This window comes from Pteropus medius, unplaced genomic scaffold (assembly GCF_902729225.1).
Source record: "Pteropus medius unplaced genomic scaffold, Ma_sr-lr_union100, whole genome shotgun sequence".
Taxonomy (NCBI): Eukaryota; Metazoa; Chordata; class Mammalia; order Chiroptera; family Pteropodidae; genus Pteropus; species Pteropus medius.
In genome coordinates, this window is record NW_024345601.1 from 16,104,326 (window position 1) to 16,121,625 (window position 17,300).

General features: G+C 36.9%; 1 protein-coding gene across 8 annotated transcripts in view; it reads left to right on the forward strand.

Moving 5' to 3' along the window:
• Positions 1-5,894: 5,894 nt before the first annotated feature.
• Positions 5,895-17,300, forward strand: part of CCNT2 (cyclin T2) — a 37,683-nt gene continuing 26,277 nt past the window's right edge. For 2 of the 8 annotated variants that reach the window (XM_039874525.1, XM_039874526.1), the window contains exons 1-2: positions 6,206-6,400; positions 7,184-7,265. In XM_039874525.1, the coding sequence (XP_039730459.1) occupies positions 6,243-6,400; positions 7,184-7,265 (240 nt within the window). In that variant the 5' untranslated portion in view covers positions 6,206-6,242. Of the gene's footprint in view, positions 6,401-7,183; positions 7,266-12,038; positions 12,046-17,300 lie in introns of those variants that run through there. The other 6 variants (XM_039874529.1, XM_039874530.1, XR_005655325.1 and 3 more) reach the window with 5 other exon arrangements.

The window sequence follows — 17,300 nt, forward strand, 5'->3', positions numbered from 1 at the left end:
ACATGGAATATTCTCCAGGAAAGATCGTATGTTCAGCCACAAAACAAGTCTTAATAAATTTAATAAGATTTAAATCATGTCAAGAACCTTTTCCAAACACAATGGTACGAAACTAGAAATTAATTACAAGAAGAAAACCAGGAAATTCACAAATGTATGGTGATTAACAACATGCTATTGAACAACCAATGGTTCAAAGAAGAAATCAAAAGAGAAATCTAAAACTACTTTGAGACAAATAAAATGGAAATACAATATACCAAAACTTGAGATGCAGCAAAAGCAGTTCTAAGAGGGAAATTCATAGCGATAAATGCCTACATTAACAAATAAGAAACATGTCAAATAAACAACCTAACTTTACATCTCAGGAAACTAGAAAAAGACTAAAACCCAAAGTTAGTAGAAAGAAGGAAATAACAAAGATTAGAGTGGAAATAAGTGAAATAGAGACTAAAGACAATAGAAAAGATCAATGAAACTATAACTTTTCTGTGCACATAATCCTGAGGACATTTAACCTCTGAGATGTGGTTAATGGTATTCAACTCATCCATACTTTTGACATAGATGCTTTGATTCTCAGTTTTTTTACTTGAGCAACTGGGTAGATGTACTACCATTTACTATGATGAAAAAGACTATAGCATAAACAGGCTTAGAAGAAAATCAACAGTTCTATTGTTGGACTTCTTGTATTCCAGATGCCTCTTGGACATTTAAGTAGCAATGTACAGTAAGCAGTTGGATATACCAGTCTGGAAAGTTCAAGAGAGAGGCTGGGGAGAGGCCATCAATATATATAAAGTATTTAAAGAAACGAGACGATAAAATTACCTGGAGAAAAAGTAGAGGAGAGACCCAAAAGAATCCAGGAATAATTCCTGGGATTTGGCAATACTCTGAGGTCAAATGGTTAGGAGCCAGCATTGGGCAGTGAGTAGTATCCAGTGAAAAAGGAGGAAAACCAGAATAATATGGCATTCTGAAGTCAGGAGAACACAATGTTTCAAGAAGTCCTAATGGCTTTAGGCATAAAAAAAAAAAATCAAAGCTATAATACTATGGTCCTTTACAGAATCATATGCCCCAAATGTAACTCAATCCCTTTATTCCAAAAGTTAGTTCCACTTCCTATACTATTAACTGATTAACAGCATCACCCACCCACCTAAATCCTCCCCTTTACCCATATAAAACCTGTCATAAATCCAGTAGATTCTACCACTGTTATACCTTTAATTTCTTATACAGTCTTTCTTCCTTATGGTTTCTAACAAAATTCAGATCCTCATCTCTCACCAGGACTACTAAAATAATCTCTTTTTTATACCCCTAACTCTGGGCTTAGTTGATACAACCCACCTTCCAGCCCGTTGCCAGGGGAAATTTTCCAAAGTATATATCTGATCATATTATTCTCTCTCTCTCAAAATTCCTCAGGACCTAAAATGGTGGTCTCTAGCTTTTGGGGTTTCATTGATCAGTATCTACACCTTTAAAATTGTACTGATATCTCTAATAGAGCACAATTCTCATTTTGAATTGCAATTACTATCTTCGCACTAGACTGGGACTTCCTTGAGAACAGGAACTATGCCTTCATTCACTCATTCACATGCTTTCAACAATATGTTTTAAGCGCCTGTTATGTACCAAGAAGCATACTAGGGACTGGGATAACATAAAAGCAAACATGGTTCCTACCCTCAATGGCGTTTATAATCTAGTTAGGGAGACAGGTATCAAATAAGCAACTATATTTATATCAATATAAAATTGCTATAAAGATAAGAGCTATGAAGGAGCACACAGTGTATAGACAGCTTATAATAAGGGATTTGGCCTAGTCAGAGTTGGAGAAAAACTTTTCAAAAAAAAAGCGGTGCTTAAGCTAGGATTAGAAAAAGCAAATAAGAGCTAAAAGTAAAAGAGGCAAGGAGAGGGAAGAGTATTCAACACAAAGAGAATAGCATAAATGAAAGCCTTGTGGCAAGAGAGAACACAGAAAGAAATAAGACCACTGAAGCTAATGGTAAGAAAGGAAGGCATTCTTGGTATAAATTGGTGAAATCGTGTGGGGTCATAGGTTAGTTGAGGAATTTTGTCTATCCAAAAGTAATGAAGTTTTTAAGTAGGGGATGACATACTAGAGTTGAATTTTGAAAACACCCTGTGACACTAAAATAGTACTGCTTACACCAAGAATCTCAAAAAATCTCCCCCCCGCCCAAAATCACTTTTCTAGCCTTTCCTCTCCTTTGTTACCTAGTACAAACACTTCTCCAAAATATACCCCTGGAAAAAAGTCCCAGCACCATCAGATTCCAAAGGACAACCACTTATAGCCATTCACAGCATTTCTCTTCCTGTTTCAGTACCCTTTTCCATCTCTCCTAAAAAGGAAGCCAGCTTTGACTCGATCCAGTTTATATTATCCAACCAGAAAACTTGAACCTGTATTCAAGGAAATTACTTAAGATTAACTTAATTAAAATAAACACCCACTTTATATTTAACTTAGAGACCATTCTGATGCTTTTTCTCAATCGAAACTGAACAAAAGTGAATTGAAATTTCCATTTCTGAAAATACTGCTTGCGACCTAATAAAAATTGTAAAGTTCATGAACACATAAGAGTTCAAAAATATCAAATTCAACCTGTCTCCCAAAAGGAACCAATTGTGTGTGTGTGTGTGTGTGTGTGTGTGTGTGTGTGTGTGTAATTTTGCAAAAGATAGTCTACGATTTCACAAATACTTACATGTGCATATTCCTTTGTTCGTTTTATCCAAACAGTAGCATCTTGCTTTTTTTTTTTTCCTATTTAATACCTTGGTGATCATTCCACATACAAGCTGCCTTCTTCTTTCTATAGCAGTTTATTTTAGGTTGATAACCTAAGTTTGGACACATTCTAAAGTTCTACATTTTTACTTCTTCCCCTACCCCATTTTACGTTTTTGATGTCACAGGTTATATCTTTTTGTGTAACCCTTAACAAATTATTGTAGTTTTGTCTTTTAACCTTCATACTAACTTTATAAGTGATTAACCCACCACCTTTACAAAAATCAGATTATTCTGACTTATACTACATTTTTACCTTTACCTGTAAGATTTACACTTTCATGTTTTCCTGTTACTAATTTAACACCCTTTCGTTTCTGGAGGACTTTGCCAGGTAGAATATTCTTGGTTAAAAGTTTTTTTCTTACAGCACTTTGATGCCTTCTTTTCACTGGCCAAATAGTATTTCATTGCATGGATGTATCATAATCATAAAATCCTCAATTCATGAACAGTCATGCTTCCAGTCTTGCAATTATAAATGGCTACAGAGAATACACTTATGACATGATGTTGAACATGTGCTTATTTGCCATCTGTAAATCTTCATGTTCACCTCTTTTGCCCATTTTTAAAGTGGGTTGTTTTCTTTGTTGAGTTTTATGAGTTCTTTGCATATTTTGAATACAAGTTCTTTAACAAAGAATGCAAGATTTTCTGCTTGCATTTTCACTCTCTTAAGTGTCTTTCTTAGATCTTTAATTTTAATGAAGTCCAACTTAGTTTTTTCTTCCTTGGATTATGCTTTTGGTGTTGTATCTAAAACCTCATTGCCAAACACAAAGTTGCCTAGATGAGGGGTCCCCAATCCCAGGCCATGGACCAGTACCATCCTGTAGCCAGTTAGGAATTGGGTCGTACAGCAAGTGAGCAGGGGGACAGGAGAGCAAAACTTCATCTGTATTTGCAGCCGCTTCCCAGTGCTAGCGGTGGCCTCAGCTCCACCTCAGATCATTAGGCATTACCTCCTCATAGAGGCACCGGTCCCTGGTACCAAAGAGTTTCGGGACCGCTGGCCTAGATTATCTTCTATGTTTTCTTCCAGAAGTTTTATAGTTTCACATTTTACATTTAGGGCTATGATCCATTTAGAATTAAGTTTTGTGAAAGATGTTAAGGTCTACGCCTTTTTTTTTTTTTTTTGCATATGAACGTCCAGTTAGTCTAGCATTTGTTGAAGAGACTATCCTTTCTCAAATTGCCTTTATTCCTTTGTCAAAGATCAGTTAACTATATTCGTGCAGGTCTAGTCCTGGAATCTCTACTCTCATCCATTGATTGCTGTGTCTTTTCTTTTGCCAATATATGCTATCTTTATTACTATAGCTTTGAGGTTGGGAGATTTCAGTCCAAGTTTTTGACAGTGTTGGATATTTTGGTTCTTTGGCCTTTCCACATAAACTTTAGAATCAATTTCTTGATAACTACAAAATTACTTGCTAAAATTTTGATTGGGATTGAATCTGTGGGTCAAGCTGGAAAGAATTAACATCCAAAGATATTGTTTTCTAATCCATGAACCCAGAATAGCCCTTCCATTTATTATTTTTTCATTTCCTTAATCAATGTTTTATAGTTTTTTACATATAGGTCCAGTACATATTTTAGGTTCATATCTAAATATTACTTCTTGTAAAGGGTACTGTTTTTAATTTCTAACTTCAATTGTACATTGCTCTTATATAGGAAAACAATTGACTCTTCTGCATTAAGCTTGTATCTTAGTCTTGTTGTAATCACTTATTAGTTTCAGCTTTTTTTATACTTTTGAGACTTTCTACATAAACAATTGTCAACTGTGAACAAAGTCAGTTTTATTTCTGCCTTCCCAATTTGTTTACCTTTTATTTCCTTTTCTTATTGTATTGGCTAGGACTTCCAGTATCATGTTGAAAAGAGTGGTGAAAAGGGACATCCTTGACTTTGAAGGAAAGCTAGTTTTCTTCACCACCAAATATGATGCTAGCTGCAAGGTTTTTATAAATGTTCTTTTATCAAGTTGAGGAAGTTCTTTGATTCCTAATTTGTTCAGTTATCATAAATGAGGGTTGGAGAAAGACACTTTATAAACTTTGCTTTAAATCAATCTTTAAACTTCTAAGCAGCATAAGACGTGAGACAAGCAATGCAGGTAGGAAACGAGGTTATACAGACAAGCTGTTCACGATAATAGCCTGCTACAGCCAAATCAATAGCTCACTTCTGTAGCGTTAGGGGTACATAGCCAAGATGCAGCAGTGCACTGAGCCCAAAACGATTTTAAAAGCCTGCCGTTTTAATGATGAACTCACTTAAAAATGATATCATTTGCCCTTTAGAAGTATGTCTTCCAATACTCTTAGGTCTTTGACAAAGTTAAAAAAATTAGAAATAGAAACTTTTTTGATACACAATAAACGCTGGCTCAGAGCCACAAACCTACCAATTTCCCAGTTACAAAAACAGGCGAAAAGGTTAGTCAACCAATATGCGCAGTTACTGTATCAAATGCTAAAAATAAAATTTGTACTCGGTGCCTCTTGAATTGTCTTTTTCTAACCTTTTAAGTCGTGGAGGGGTTTAAAAACAGTATTGATAGGAACTCAAAACCTAGCTTAGAAACTCAGTTCCACTAGTTACTAATTAGATAACTCTTGGCAAGTAATGAAAAAAGAAAATAAACCTACGGCCTGTGTGGTTGTGAGATTCAAATAAGACAACGGGGGATTAAAAAAAAGCACTCAACGGCGACACAAACGTGGAGTGTTCTTACGCACTTTCCCAGGTACGTCCTTCTCACAGCCGCCCGTTGGGCGGAGGGTATTTATCGTTGACACGAGAGTCAAAAGCCTACGACATTTAGCAGACCACTGTTATAGCAACCTGGAGGTAGTGGCATGCGGCGGCGACAAAAAGCAGGCTTTTTTTCTTTTTGAAGCGCCGCCATACTACCGGCGCAAGAACCCGCCCGAACTTCACAGACCACACCCAGGCCCAGGGCGCAGCCGCGCCCCGCCCCCCCGCCTCCCTCTCACCACCGGGCCCCAGGCCAGCCTCCTCCTTCTTCTCCTCCCCGCCCCTTTGCCCCACTAATCCCAGGCCCGGCATGCACCGCGCCGACCTTTTCCTTCCGCCTAGCCCCGCCTTCGGGCGCCTCCAAATGACAAGCGGCGCGGAGCATTGTGGTCCCGTGCGCGAGAGCGCGGTCCGAGACAGGAAAAAGAAAGCAAAAGACTAGCGCGAGCCGGCAGGGCGGCCCCCGCGCACGCGCACGGGCGGTGGCGGGGGGTGAAAGGGGGCGGTGCGTGGTCTACGGCAAGCGGAGTGGGGCGGGGTCGCGCGGCCTTGGCGGGGAGTCCGCGAGCCGGGAGGGGCGGGGGTGGGTGAGGGAGCGGGCGGAGGAGGAAGTGTCATGGCGTCGGGCCGTAGAGCTTCTTCTCGCTGGTTCTTTACTCGGGAACAGCTGGAGAACACGCCGAGCCGCCGCTGCGGAGTGGAGGCGGATGAAGAGCTCTCGTGCCGCCAGCAGGCGGCCAACCTCATCCAGGACATGGGACAGCGTCTCAATGTGTATCCTTTCCTATTCTTGGCTCTCTGTTGCTCACGCCCTGTCCCCCTCGCTACCTGCCCGGTCGCCGGGCCTGGTGTCCCGCGAATATGGCGCCGCTGCTACGACCTTCGGTGGGCCTCGACCGCGCTGTAAGGGAAGACAGGCTCGGGCTCGGAAGGCCGCTCGCGGCCAATGGAGGAAAGGAGAGGAGTCCGGGAATGCGGGCTGGGAGGCTGCGTTGTGTAATCTGTTTGGGGCCGCGCATGGTGGCGGCGGGGGATGGGAGTGCCGCCGAGGCGAGAGAGGATTAGGAATTATAGCAGGAAAGAAGCGGCTGCTTGGAATTCTTATCCGAGAAGGATTTGAGAAGTAGGAGTGTTAGCGATGCCGAAAGGCGTAAGTGTTCGCAATCTTTCCCCGAGCTCCCTGCCTGTTTGATGGCTCTAGTACCTTGGGAGCGCACTGGAGGTCTTTATGTTCTTGGCGTGGTTTTGTAGGAGTGTGCGCGCGCGTTTCAACTGTTTCAGTCGTAGACACTGATAAATCCTCCTGGGCTCGCGTTAATAGCAATATTAGAATGAAATGCTCAGCGGTCGTTATTGCTACTATTTATTTGACGTCGAGCCTCCCTACCCTATCACTACCACCCTGCGGGGTTTTGTTTATTTTCTTACGGGTTTCGGTTTGTTTTTGTGTTAATGGCAAACATTGGAAAAGAACCGTAGATTGGGAATTTTCCATCAAAATTGTTTTGGAAATGAGATCATGTTTTCCTCAGATATTTCCTAAATGTTATGTTTCAGTTCTCAGCTTACAATAAACACTGCGATCGTTTATATGCACAGGTTTTATATGTACCATTCTTTCACCAAATTCAATAAAAATGTAAGTACTGTTTTATTTTCTGTTTTTACTACAACCAAATTTTAAGTAAACCGTTATATAGAGAAAACTTGATTATGGATTTTACCATTGGATTCAGGGCTCTAAATAAACAGTGAAAGTAAATCTCATGATGAACGTTTTGCTTCAAAACTTTCTGGTTTGTTTTTTTCATTTGTAGCAAGGTGCCAGGGACTGTGTAAGGCTCTGCCAGGTCTTTTGAGCTAAAAGATAAATAAGAAACGTTTCTTTACACAAAGGATTATTGTATTGGTAGTCACTTAAATTTTATATTTAACATTTGTGTAATTTCACATAGTAACATACAGTGTATTTGTGCAAGCCTAGTCATTTTGTTGTACACCTTAACTGCGTTAGACTCATTTCAAAAAGTGTGAATTGGGTTTAGTTGTAACAGTTTGAAATGACCTTTTAAAAGAGTTAAATGTTTAGCAGAAATATTTCATTTGGTAACAATAATTTCTTAAGATGACAAACTTTCCTGTTTATTACATATTAGCATTAGTCATCTACTTAAATTTTTGGTGATTGAAACACCAAATCTTGCTCAGATCTATGTCAGAGGCTTGCATATGTGTATAGAATTAGTTTTAAAGTAAAATTTACCTTTCAGTGCTAAGGCACTGACTTTGAACATAACCTGTAAATCTTGGCAAATTGAGTTATGGTGTTCAGTTGAATTTTTTAAGTTATGAAAGGTGAATTTGGTCTGTTCTTTTGAGAATAACATCTGTACTGTGTTCCATCTGCTAACAAAGAAGATTGCGTATTTTTTAGAAATATTCATTACCACCTTAATTCCTATTGTATTTTGGTCTTTTTATCACGGCTATTTTAAGAATCCTATTCTGAAAGGTGAGTGTAGAGAAATGGACCACAGAAGACTACTATTTGTGGATTGTCATTAAGACCTTTTTGCTAAGAAAACGGTCTTTGAAAAGATCCTTAAAATATTTTTGAATTGGAAAGAAAAGCTTTATAACTTTGATTTGGATTCTAGTCTCTTCTGATTATAAGTCTAATTTGGTTTATTAGATTGGCATATAGGTTTATCTTAAACAGTTTTTTAAAATATATTTTGGTCTCTTGAAGTCTTGGTTGCTTCTACTCTCGAATCTGCATGATTCTTGATCCATTTTCTTAGTTATTTCTTGTGCACAGAAGGTAGGTCAGTGATGATGTTATGGAGGAGAGAGGAGGCCTTTTTGGTATTAACATTTACATTGAGTTACATTTTTATTTAAATTGTCTCCAATGGCGGTACTGAACTAATGAATACTAATGGGGCTTTCCTTAAGCAGTCCTGGAAAATGCTGGTAGAAATCACGAGTCAGAATAGTTCTGTAAATTCATTATGTGGCTACAGATGTCCCATTTGCTGAATCAGGCTTACTCTTCTACTTCCAGTAAATGACCTCACCACGGGACTGCACGTCTCATTGGAACTTTCTCTCTTTCATAATTTGCCTCTATGGCCTGGTCGGTGTGCTTTGGAATACATACCTTGCTCACAACCAAAATTCACAGTTTTAACTTTAAGTTGACTGATGAAGTCCAGATCACTTGCATTCAAACTTTCGCTATTTTATTTAAATGCCATTCGTCAATAAAGAGCTAGAGTATTGTCTTACATCTGTGTGAAGGGAAATTTCAGCGTTTCACATTGACTCGTTAATTAGGATCATTGAAATCTGGTGTTAATTTCTATGTTGAAAAGTAACATTGCATCCTTTATATCTAACTGTTGTCCTTTTGCCTTTGCTGTTATGTGGGAAGTGGTTTTGATAATTGTATTATAGCTCTTGCATCAATTGCACAGCCTCACTGTTTTTTTCCCCCTATTCCTTTAGGGTGAAGGGGGTGATCTCAAATTGAATGTGAGTCACTTTTAAATTCATACTCCCCCACATTATTGGGGGAAAAATTTTTATAGGATTATAATGGAATGTCATAGAAAACTTACAAAAAGCATGAGTCAAGTGCTGTTGTATTGAATAATAAAATTAGTGTCAACATGTTGGGTGACCCAGAAACTATCTTTTATCATTGAGTTCTATTGTCGTTTTCTCTTGGAGAGTTGGATCACTATCAACAGTAAATAACTTTTATGTATAACCTAGTTAGATTGTTGCTCCCTGAATGTAGTGAGATTTATGTAATTGGGATTAGTAAATAAAGAATGGCCTTGCTGGGTTAAGTTCAGGATAAATCTAGTAAAATATAAAGGCCCTGGAACTAACAGTGCCTCCAAGGTATGTACAGTGAGAGAGCATCCTCCCCAAGGTCAGTCTTAGAATAGATATTGGTCCAGCTTCTCTTAGACACTCTGTTCATTAATTTGGTTAGACAAGTTTATGATGCATTTGTTTCTTATATTCTAAGTCTAATGGTTTCTCGTATGATCAGGTTGTAAAGAGCACACACTCTTTTCTGTTTTCTTGGTCATGGTCTATTCTCACAGCACCTCTCCAGTTCACATGGTCATTTTAATCTTCTCTTTCCTTTCTTTAGCACCTTTGCCTCTTTTTTTGAGCTGCATCAGTCAGAACAGTATATATGAAATGCTAAATTTAAATGTATTGCAATTCTGTTTAAGGTCCCAAGAGCACATGAATAATTAAGGACAGTATTCAGAACTAGTGATATTAAGGAATGAGTATAATGACTTCTAAGAATGCATCATATATCTCATATCTGAGTTTGATTTTTTGCGTCTAAGTTAGATTGGTCAGCTGCTACGCATAAGCAAACTTGTATTTGCTTGTGCTAAAATTTTATTACCACTTTTTGCTTACAGTCTTAATTTTTCTCATTTGACTTGGCTCTTGACTAGTAGATATCTGAAAACTTGAGGATGTTCTTTTGCATTCCTTTCTTCCTCTATAAAGACTTAAATCATTTAAAAGAAAGTTATTTTTTTCTGTCTGGAGAAGTGCCCTATTTATCTGATAATGTAGCATTCTGCCATTATTATTTTTAATAATCTTTGCAATAGAAATTTATTCAAGACTTTTTTAAAAGTAGATTTTACCTAGTTTACACTGTGCTTGTTTATACTCAAATTGCTCATGAAATTGTCATGCGTAATTGCCTTTTGTAAAAGAAAACCAACATTTGGGAGAAATTGTTTGGCTAAAGGGTCTTGTTTAATTTTTTATTGTGAAAGCCTGAAATTTCTCTCAAACATGGCAATGCAGATAAAGTTAAATGTAAAAACACCCACCCCCGACACACATGTATTCAAACTAGAAAGTAAGCACTGTAAGGGGGCGGGGGGCAGGTGTCTTATTGGCTTTACTTACTGTTGTGTTACCAGTACTCCTTATGGAGCAGATATTCAGCAACTATTTGTCAATAGAATGGATCAGACTGTTGCGCATAGCTGTATTGAATGAGAATCCTTAAACATTTTCTGTTATGTATGTCCTCCCCACATAGACAAACTTGTAATGTTTTCTTTTATTGAAAGCTAATGCAGGCATATGGTAAATGAAAACGGTAAGAAAAAAGTGTATGATATACCTCCCTCCACTCCAAGTGTCTAAGCCCCTGCCCTACAACATTTGCTGTTAAGAATTTGTGTGCCCTTTTCAGAAATACTTTATGCTTGTGCACAGAAAACGATTCACACACACACACACACACACACACAGTTCTTAGATGTAGCACGCAGCAAATGAGAACATACAGAATTGGACTGGTCTTATTTGGGGTTAGGTGTGGCTACTTCTAGGGAGGTAATTTTTAAGATGGCATCAGAAGAGATAATATAGCTTGACCCAGTAGATCTTAACAGGGGGCAGTTTTGCCCACCAAAGGACATTTGACAGTGCCTAGAGACGTTTTTAGTTTCCATAGTTGGGGGAGGGGGTGCTGCTGGCATCTCATGGATAGAAGCCAGGGATGCTGCTAAACATCCCACAATGCACAAGACAGTACCTCTAACAAAAAGTTACCTGGTCAAAATGTCAGTAGTGGGTGAGGTTGTTAACCTGAAAAGATAAGTGAGTAAAGGAGACTAAAGCCATATTATTTTTGCTAGATTAATTTTTGAGTGTTTGGTGAGTTTCATCTGTTCTGGTAAGAAATCAGCCTGTTCATCTGCAATTCCCCAGGACCTTAAGAACAAAGAACACATTTGTAATCTTTTTAATTGAAAGCTTTAGGGAAACTTTTTGATATTTTTAAAATTTAAAGTTTAAATTTAGTTTATTAATGAGTGTTGCCTTTCTGTGAAATATTAATGTTTCTTAGTCACTAGTTTGAGCTTATTATGACTTTGAAATCATATTTTTCTAGTTTGTCTTCAAATTTGTTTATGGTGGTTTTTTTGTTGATCAAATCTAACAGTCTTTAATTTTGTTTTATTTCACTACTTTTGTGTTTATCTGGAGGTAAGTGCCCACCTATATTTATTTACTGATTTCATGGGAAGAGTTTCTTGGTTTTTTGTTTTTCTTTCTGAAGTTTATTTTGGTATGAGATTCCTAAAGGTTTGTTTGAAGGTGATCTGTTCTTTCTTAATTCAGATAAGGAAGATAAGAATCATAAAGTCTAAATACTTTGTCTAAAGTCACACTGCAACAGTGACAAAAGCAAAAATCACACCCGGATCTAGACTCTGTAGCTCATGCAGTTGTCATTTATCTGTTACTAGAAATCTCTTCATAGCCCTGAAATTTCTCCCTGAAGGCAATATGTATAAAGTTTTTGTGATTCACCAACTACTTGCATCAGAACTATCAGAATATTCATTAAAAATGTGCTTTACTGGACTGTGCTTTAAACCGGCGGTACCCAACCTTTATGGTACCAGAAACTGGTGCTCCTATGAGAATCTAATGCCTGATGATCTGAGGTGGTGCTGAAGGAGTGATGCTAGCGCAGGGGAGCAGCTGCAATTACAGATGAAGCTTCGCTCACTGGCTTACTGCTCACCTCTTGCTGTGCAGCCCTGTTCTTAACAGGCCGCAGACCAAGAGTTGGGGGCCTATGCTTTTGATTTGTGTAATCAGAATATATGTGGTGGGAACTGGGATTCTTTACCTTAACAAGCTTTCCAGGTGATACTAATGTCTCTTAAACTTGAAGACCATTGGTTTAAATTTTGTTTTTCCCCTTGTGTTTCTCATGATCCATTGTTAATCTCTGGTCATGTTTTTTAGGAGTCAGATCAGCATGTGTTTCATTCCTTTACTTTTTAAAGTAAATTGTCTTGTGAAATCTGAGTGGTTGTTTATATATTATAGCTCACTTCTACTTCTGCCTTTTAATTTAATAAAACAATTAGTGCAAGAATCTTATGTTCAAAATCCATTAATAGTACTGGGAAATACTGCAGCGTTGTCCAGTAGACCTTTCTGCAATAATGGAAGTATTCTGTGTCTTTGCTGTTCACAATGATAGATACTAATCAAAGACATGTTTCTTGGATTATAATTTGAGATTATTAGCCTAAATGATTTCTGTTTTTTTCCCAACTATAAATTACATTGATGAAAATTATATTAAGATCACACTATGTAACAGGCCCTTGACTCATCTCAGCTAGAGTGTTATGCTCCTAAGGAAACAGATGTAGTTCCTACGAGACTTGTCCAAAATCCAAGCAGTCATTATGTGATTGGTATTCGAACTCAGATCTGTTGCCTAATTCCATACTTTAGTTCTCACTTTTGTCCTATTTTATTACATTTAAGAAATAGAGAACACCAGCAGTTGATGCCAGTGATTTCTAAGTAGACAAGTGGACAAATAACAATGAAAATACTCTCGGATTTTGATTTGCTTACCTCATTGGATAAAATCCAGTGAAGTCCCTTTTTTTTTTTTTAATTAGGCCATACGTACAAATTTCGCTTTCAGCTATACATCAGTCTTAATATTTATGCATCGTATATCTGTGCTTTTTTTTTCTTTCTTTTTTCCCCTATATGGTGCTTGCTTTTTGCTTTTCGTATGACCGTGATCTGTCAGGGTTTAAGACTCAGCTAAAGTTCCAGCTCTTCATAAAGCATTCCCCAGATAACTCCACTCTTTCACTTCTGAATTTTTATATCTGATCTTACATTTGGGTCCTTTTCACATCCTGTCGTAATCCATCTATTGGATGTCCTTTAGTGGTGCAGCATAACTGCATGTATGAAGTGTTCTTTTTGTTACAAAATAAAAAAAAAAATACAAAGCCACCAAACAAACATATAGCTTAGTGAATTATTATAAGCCAACCCACCTGATAACTCCCACTCAAGTCAAAAAAGCGAACTTTGTTAACTACCCCAGAAATGCCTCTCTGTGCCCCATCCCACCATCAACCCCTTGCCTCTCCACAAAATAGCCAGCATTCTTATGATAATCACTTTTTTCAGTTCTTTATAGTTTTACCACCCAATTCTGTATTCCTAAATACCACAATGTAGTCTTGCCAATTATTAAAATTTTGTTAGGTCTTTTAAATTTCTCAGTATACTGGTTTTCCTTTCATCCCTTTCATCTAAATCGTACCTGTTGAAGGACATAGGGCATTAGACCTAACTTGTCTGGAATTTGCTGATTGTATATCCTTGGTGTAATTTATCATGTTCCTTTGTTCTTGTAGTCCCTGCAAATTGCCAGTTTTCAAAATTTGATCAGACTCATGTTACATCCCATTAGCAGAAATGCAGGTGGTGGTATGTTCTTTCATCAGGAGGCACCTAATGTCTGATTGTCTCTCTTTTTGTGGTGTCAGCAGCTGTTGATATTCAGTGCCTAGATTCTTTCATTGTGATGCTCTCATTCTATCATTTCTTTTATTTATTGGAATATTTTTATAATGAAATGCTATGATTCATTTACTACTTAGACACCCAGTGGTACAGTTCATATAGGAAAGGAAGGATAAATACTAGTTTCTTGCCCTATATTTACCACCTTTGTTGAGATACAATTTCATATATCATACATTTCACCCATAGAAAATATACGATTGAATGGTTTTTTTAGTGTACTCACAAGAGTTGTGCATCGATTTTAGAAATTTTCATTACCCAAAGAAGAAATCCTTTGTACATTTTCTGCTCCACAGCTGGAATTACCATTTCTTTAAGAAACTTGCTTTTTTTCAGTAGCAAGTGGTATTTCAAGATCACAACCTGGACACTAGGGGTACTTATTGTTACTATGTTGGACTTGTTTCTAGGCATCTTTAATGGGCAGTTAGGAAATATAGTACAGTCAATTTGTATTCACTGTACACATCAATATAGTAAATGTTTATTCATTTACATGTTAAATATATGTTACCAGACCTTGTTTTATATATATTTGAAATATATAAAGTACTTCAGGAGTTCATTCTGATTCAAAACATCATTTTTTAGTTAACCTCGTGTGTATTACATCTCTGTGACTTTTCTTTCACACCAGAAATCTTAGTTCTCAAGAATGTGGGATGATAGAATTTAAATATCCCATGGTCACTTATTTACTTAATCCCACATTACACAAATGTTTCAGAATAACAGTACTACCACCACCAATATATTTACAGAGAACAGTTAAGTATTTATGCTTTGCTCTCACCTCTTACTCCTGGTTTTTAAAAGTTGTATACATTGTCTTAAATTGCCATTAGAAAAACTTTTTTTAATCCTCGTTTAATTTTCTGCACATGACAATATATATATAATGAATTATATATATATAGTTCATTACCAGTGCTCATGTTGAAGTCTCTACAGTCTTTTTGACTCTTTGAAGTTTTGAAAACCAGAGAAACCGTGTTCTTTATAGTCAAGGTTAGTTTTGCTAGATATAAAATTTGGGGCTCATGCTTTCTTTCCTTGAGTATCTTAAACATATAACAACTTTTTTCTGGCATAAAGCACTGCTGGCAGTTTGGGTGGTGATCTAATTTTTTAAAAATTTATTGTTGCCTAAATGGCCAAAAGACTTTTTTTTCCTTTAAAATCCAGTAATTTTATTATAATATATGTTAATATTGGTTGTTCTGCATTGATATAGTAAGATGTGATGAGCTCTTTCAGTATGTGATATTTTCTACTTTTGTGTTTTGAATCATTTTCTCGATATATTATTAGCTTGGAGGTATGTTACTGTCTTAATTTTCTGTTTTTTATTGTAAAATGTAACAAAATGTATCCCGTTAACCATTTTTAATTGTATAGTCTAGTGGCATTAAGTATATTTACATTGTAGTGCAACCATCACAACCATCCAACTCCAGAACTTCTCATACTGAAGCGCTGTAGTCATTAAACTCTCCATTTTCCCCTCCCCCATTTTACTTTGTGAATTTCAGTATTCCTGGTACCTTGTATAAGTGGAATCATATAACATTTGTTCTTTCGTGTTTGACTTCTTTCATTTAACGTAATTTCTTCAAGATTCATTCATGTTATAGCATGTGTCAGAATTTCCTTTTTAAGGCTGAATAATATTCCATTGTATGTATATACCACATTTTGTTAATCTATTTATCTAACAGTGGACAGTTGGATTACTTTCACCTTTTGGCTATTCCTATGAATGTGAGCATACAAATACCTGTTCAAGTCCTTGTTTTCAATTCTTTTGGGTATATATCCAGAAGTGGAATTACTGGATCACATTGTAATTCTGTGTTTAAGTTTTTGAGGAACTGCTATATTGTTTTCTACAGCAACAGCACCGTCTTAATATGCCCACTAGCATAAAGGTTCCAGTTTCTCCTAATACTTGCTCTTTTCTGGTTTTCTGATAACCATCCTAATGGCTGTGAAGTGGTTATTTCATCGTAGTTTTGATGCATTTCTCGGATGGCTGCTGATATTGAGCATCTTTTCACATACTTGTGTATCTTCTTTGGGCTTTTATGTATTTTCATTTGGAAAGCTATTTGTCCATTTTTAATTCTTTATTGTTAAGTTGTAATTCTTTATTCTGGATATTCCTTATCAGATACATGATTTGCAACTATTTTCTTCCATTCTGTATGCTGTCTTTTCACTTTTTTAACGCACGAAAGTTTTTAATTTTGATAAAGTTCAGTTTACCTATTTTTTTCTTCCTTTGCTTTCTGCCTGTGCTTTTGGTGTTGTATCCAAAAAACCATTGCCAAATCCAAAGTCATGAAGCTTTTCCCATTTTCTTCTAAGAGTTTTAAAGTTGGTTAGTTCTTATATTTAGGTTTGATCCATTATGAGTTAATTTTTGTACATGGTTTAAGATAAGGATTAGATTTCATTCTAATGCATGTGGATATCCAATTTCCCCATTACTGTTTGTCAAAAAAAACTTTTAAGCAATTCTTTCTAGTGTGATTTTGTTGATTGGGGACAACTTTTCTAATTTTTTCTTAGAGTATTTTTATATGACCTAAATACTCTTCTGGTACTCACTTCCGTGAGATATTAGTTTTCCTGAGCTTTAAGCACTTCAGAGAAGCATTTCTAACTTCACTGAGCTCCCTTTTCTGTCATTTCACATAACATTCAGAAATGTAGTAGCTTGCTTTCTGAGGTTTCCTGGGTGTGTTCCCCTCCCTCACTGTTATCTTCTCTTTGCCTTTCAACTATCCTGACAATTGTGCTTTTGTTCCCAGACTTTTCTCTTCAGCATGGAATCTTGAAATAGAGCTTTGGGAGTTGAATTTCAAAAGTTCATAAAAGTTAGCTTCAGTCCTTTAAGGCTTACTCTAGGCCTCTTGCATCCACTCACTCATTGGACTTGACAATTCCTCTTAGGTTTAGCTGCTGTTCTCAAATTGGCCCGCCACGATTTCTAATCTTTAGTTTTTGCATCTGGCTTCTTTGAGATTCTTCTCTTATCAAGTCAAGCACATGCCCCATTAACTTTCCTTTGCTTCTGGTTATGTAGATGCTGATACTGTATAGATATTGTGGTTGTACAGAAGCCTGTTTTGTCCTCATCCATTTTTATTTCTGGATTTCCTATAAATGCCTTGTCAAATGGTTTGGTTGTTAACATGCAGGGGATTTTGGTTTTGTTATCTTGTACTCCAGTTTTCTGTGGGGA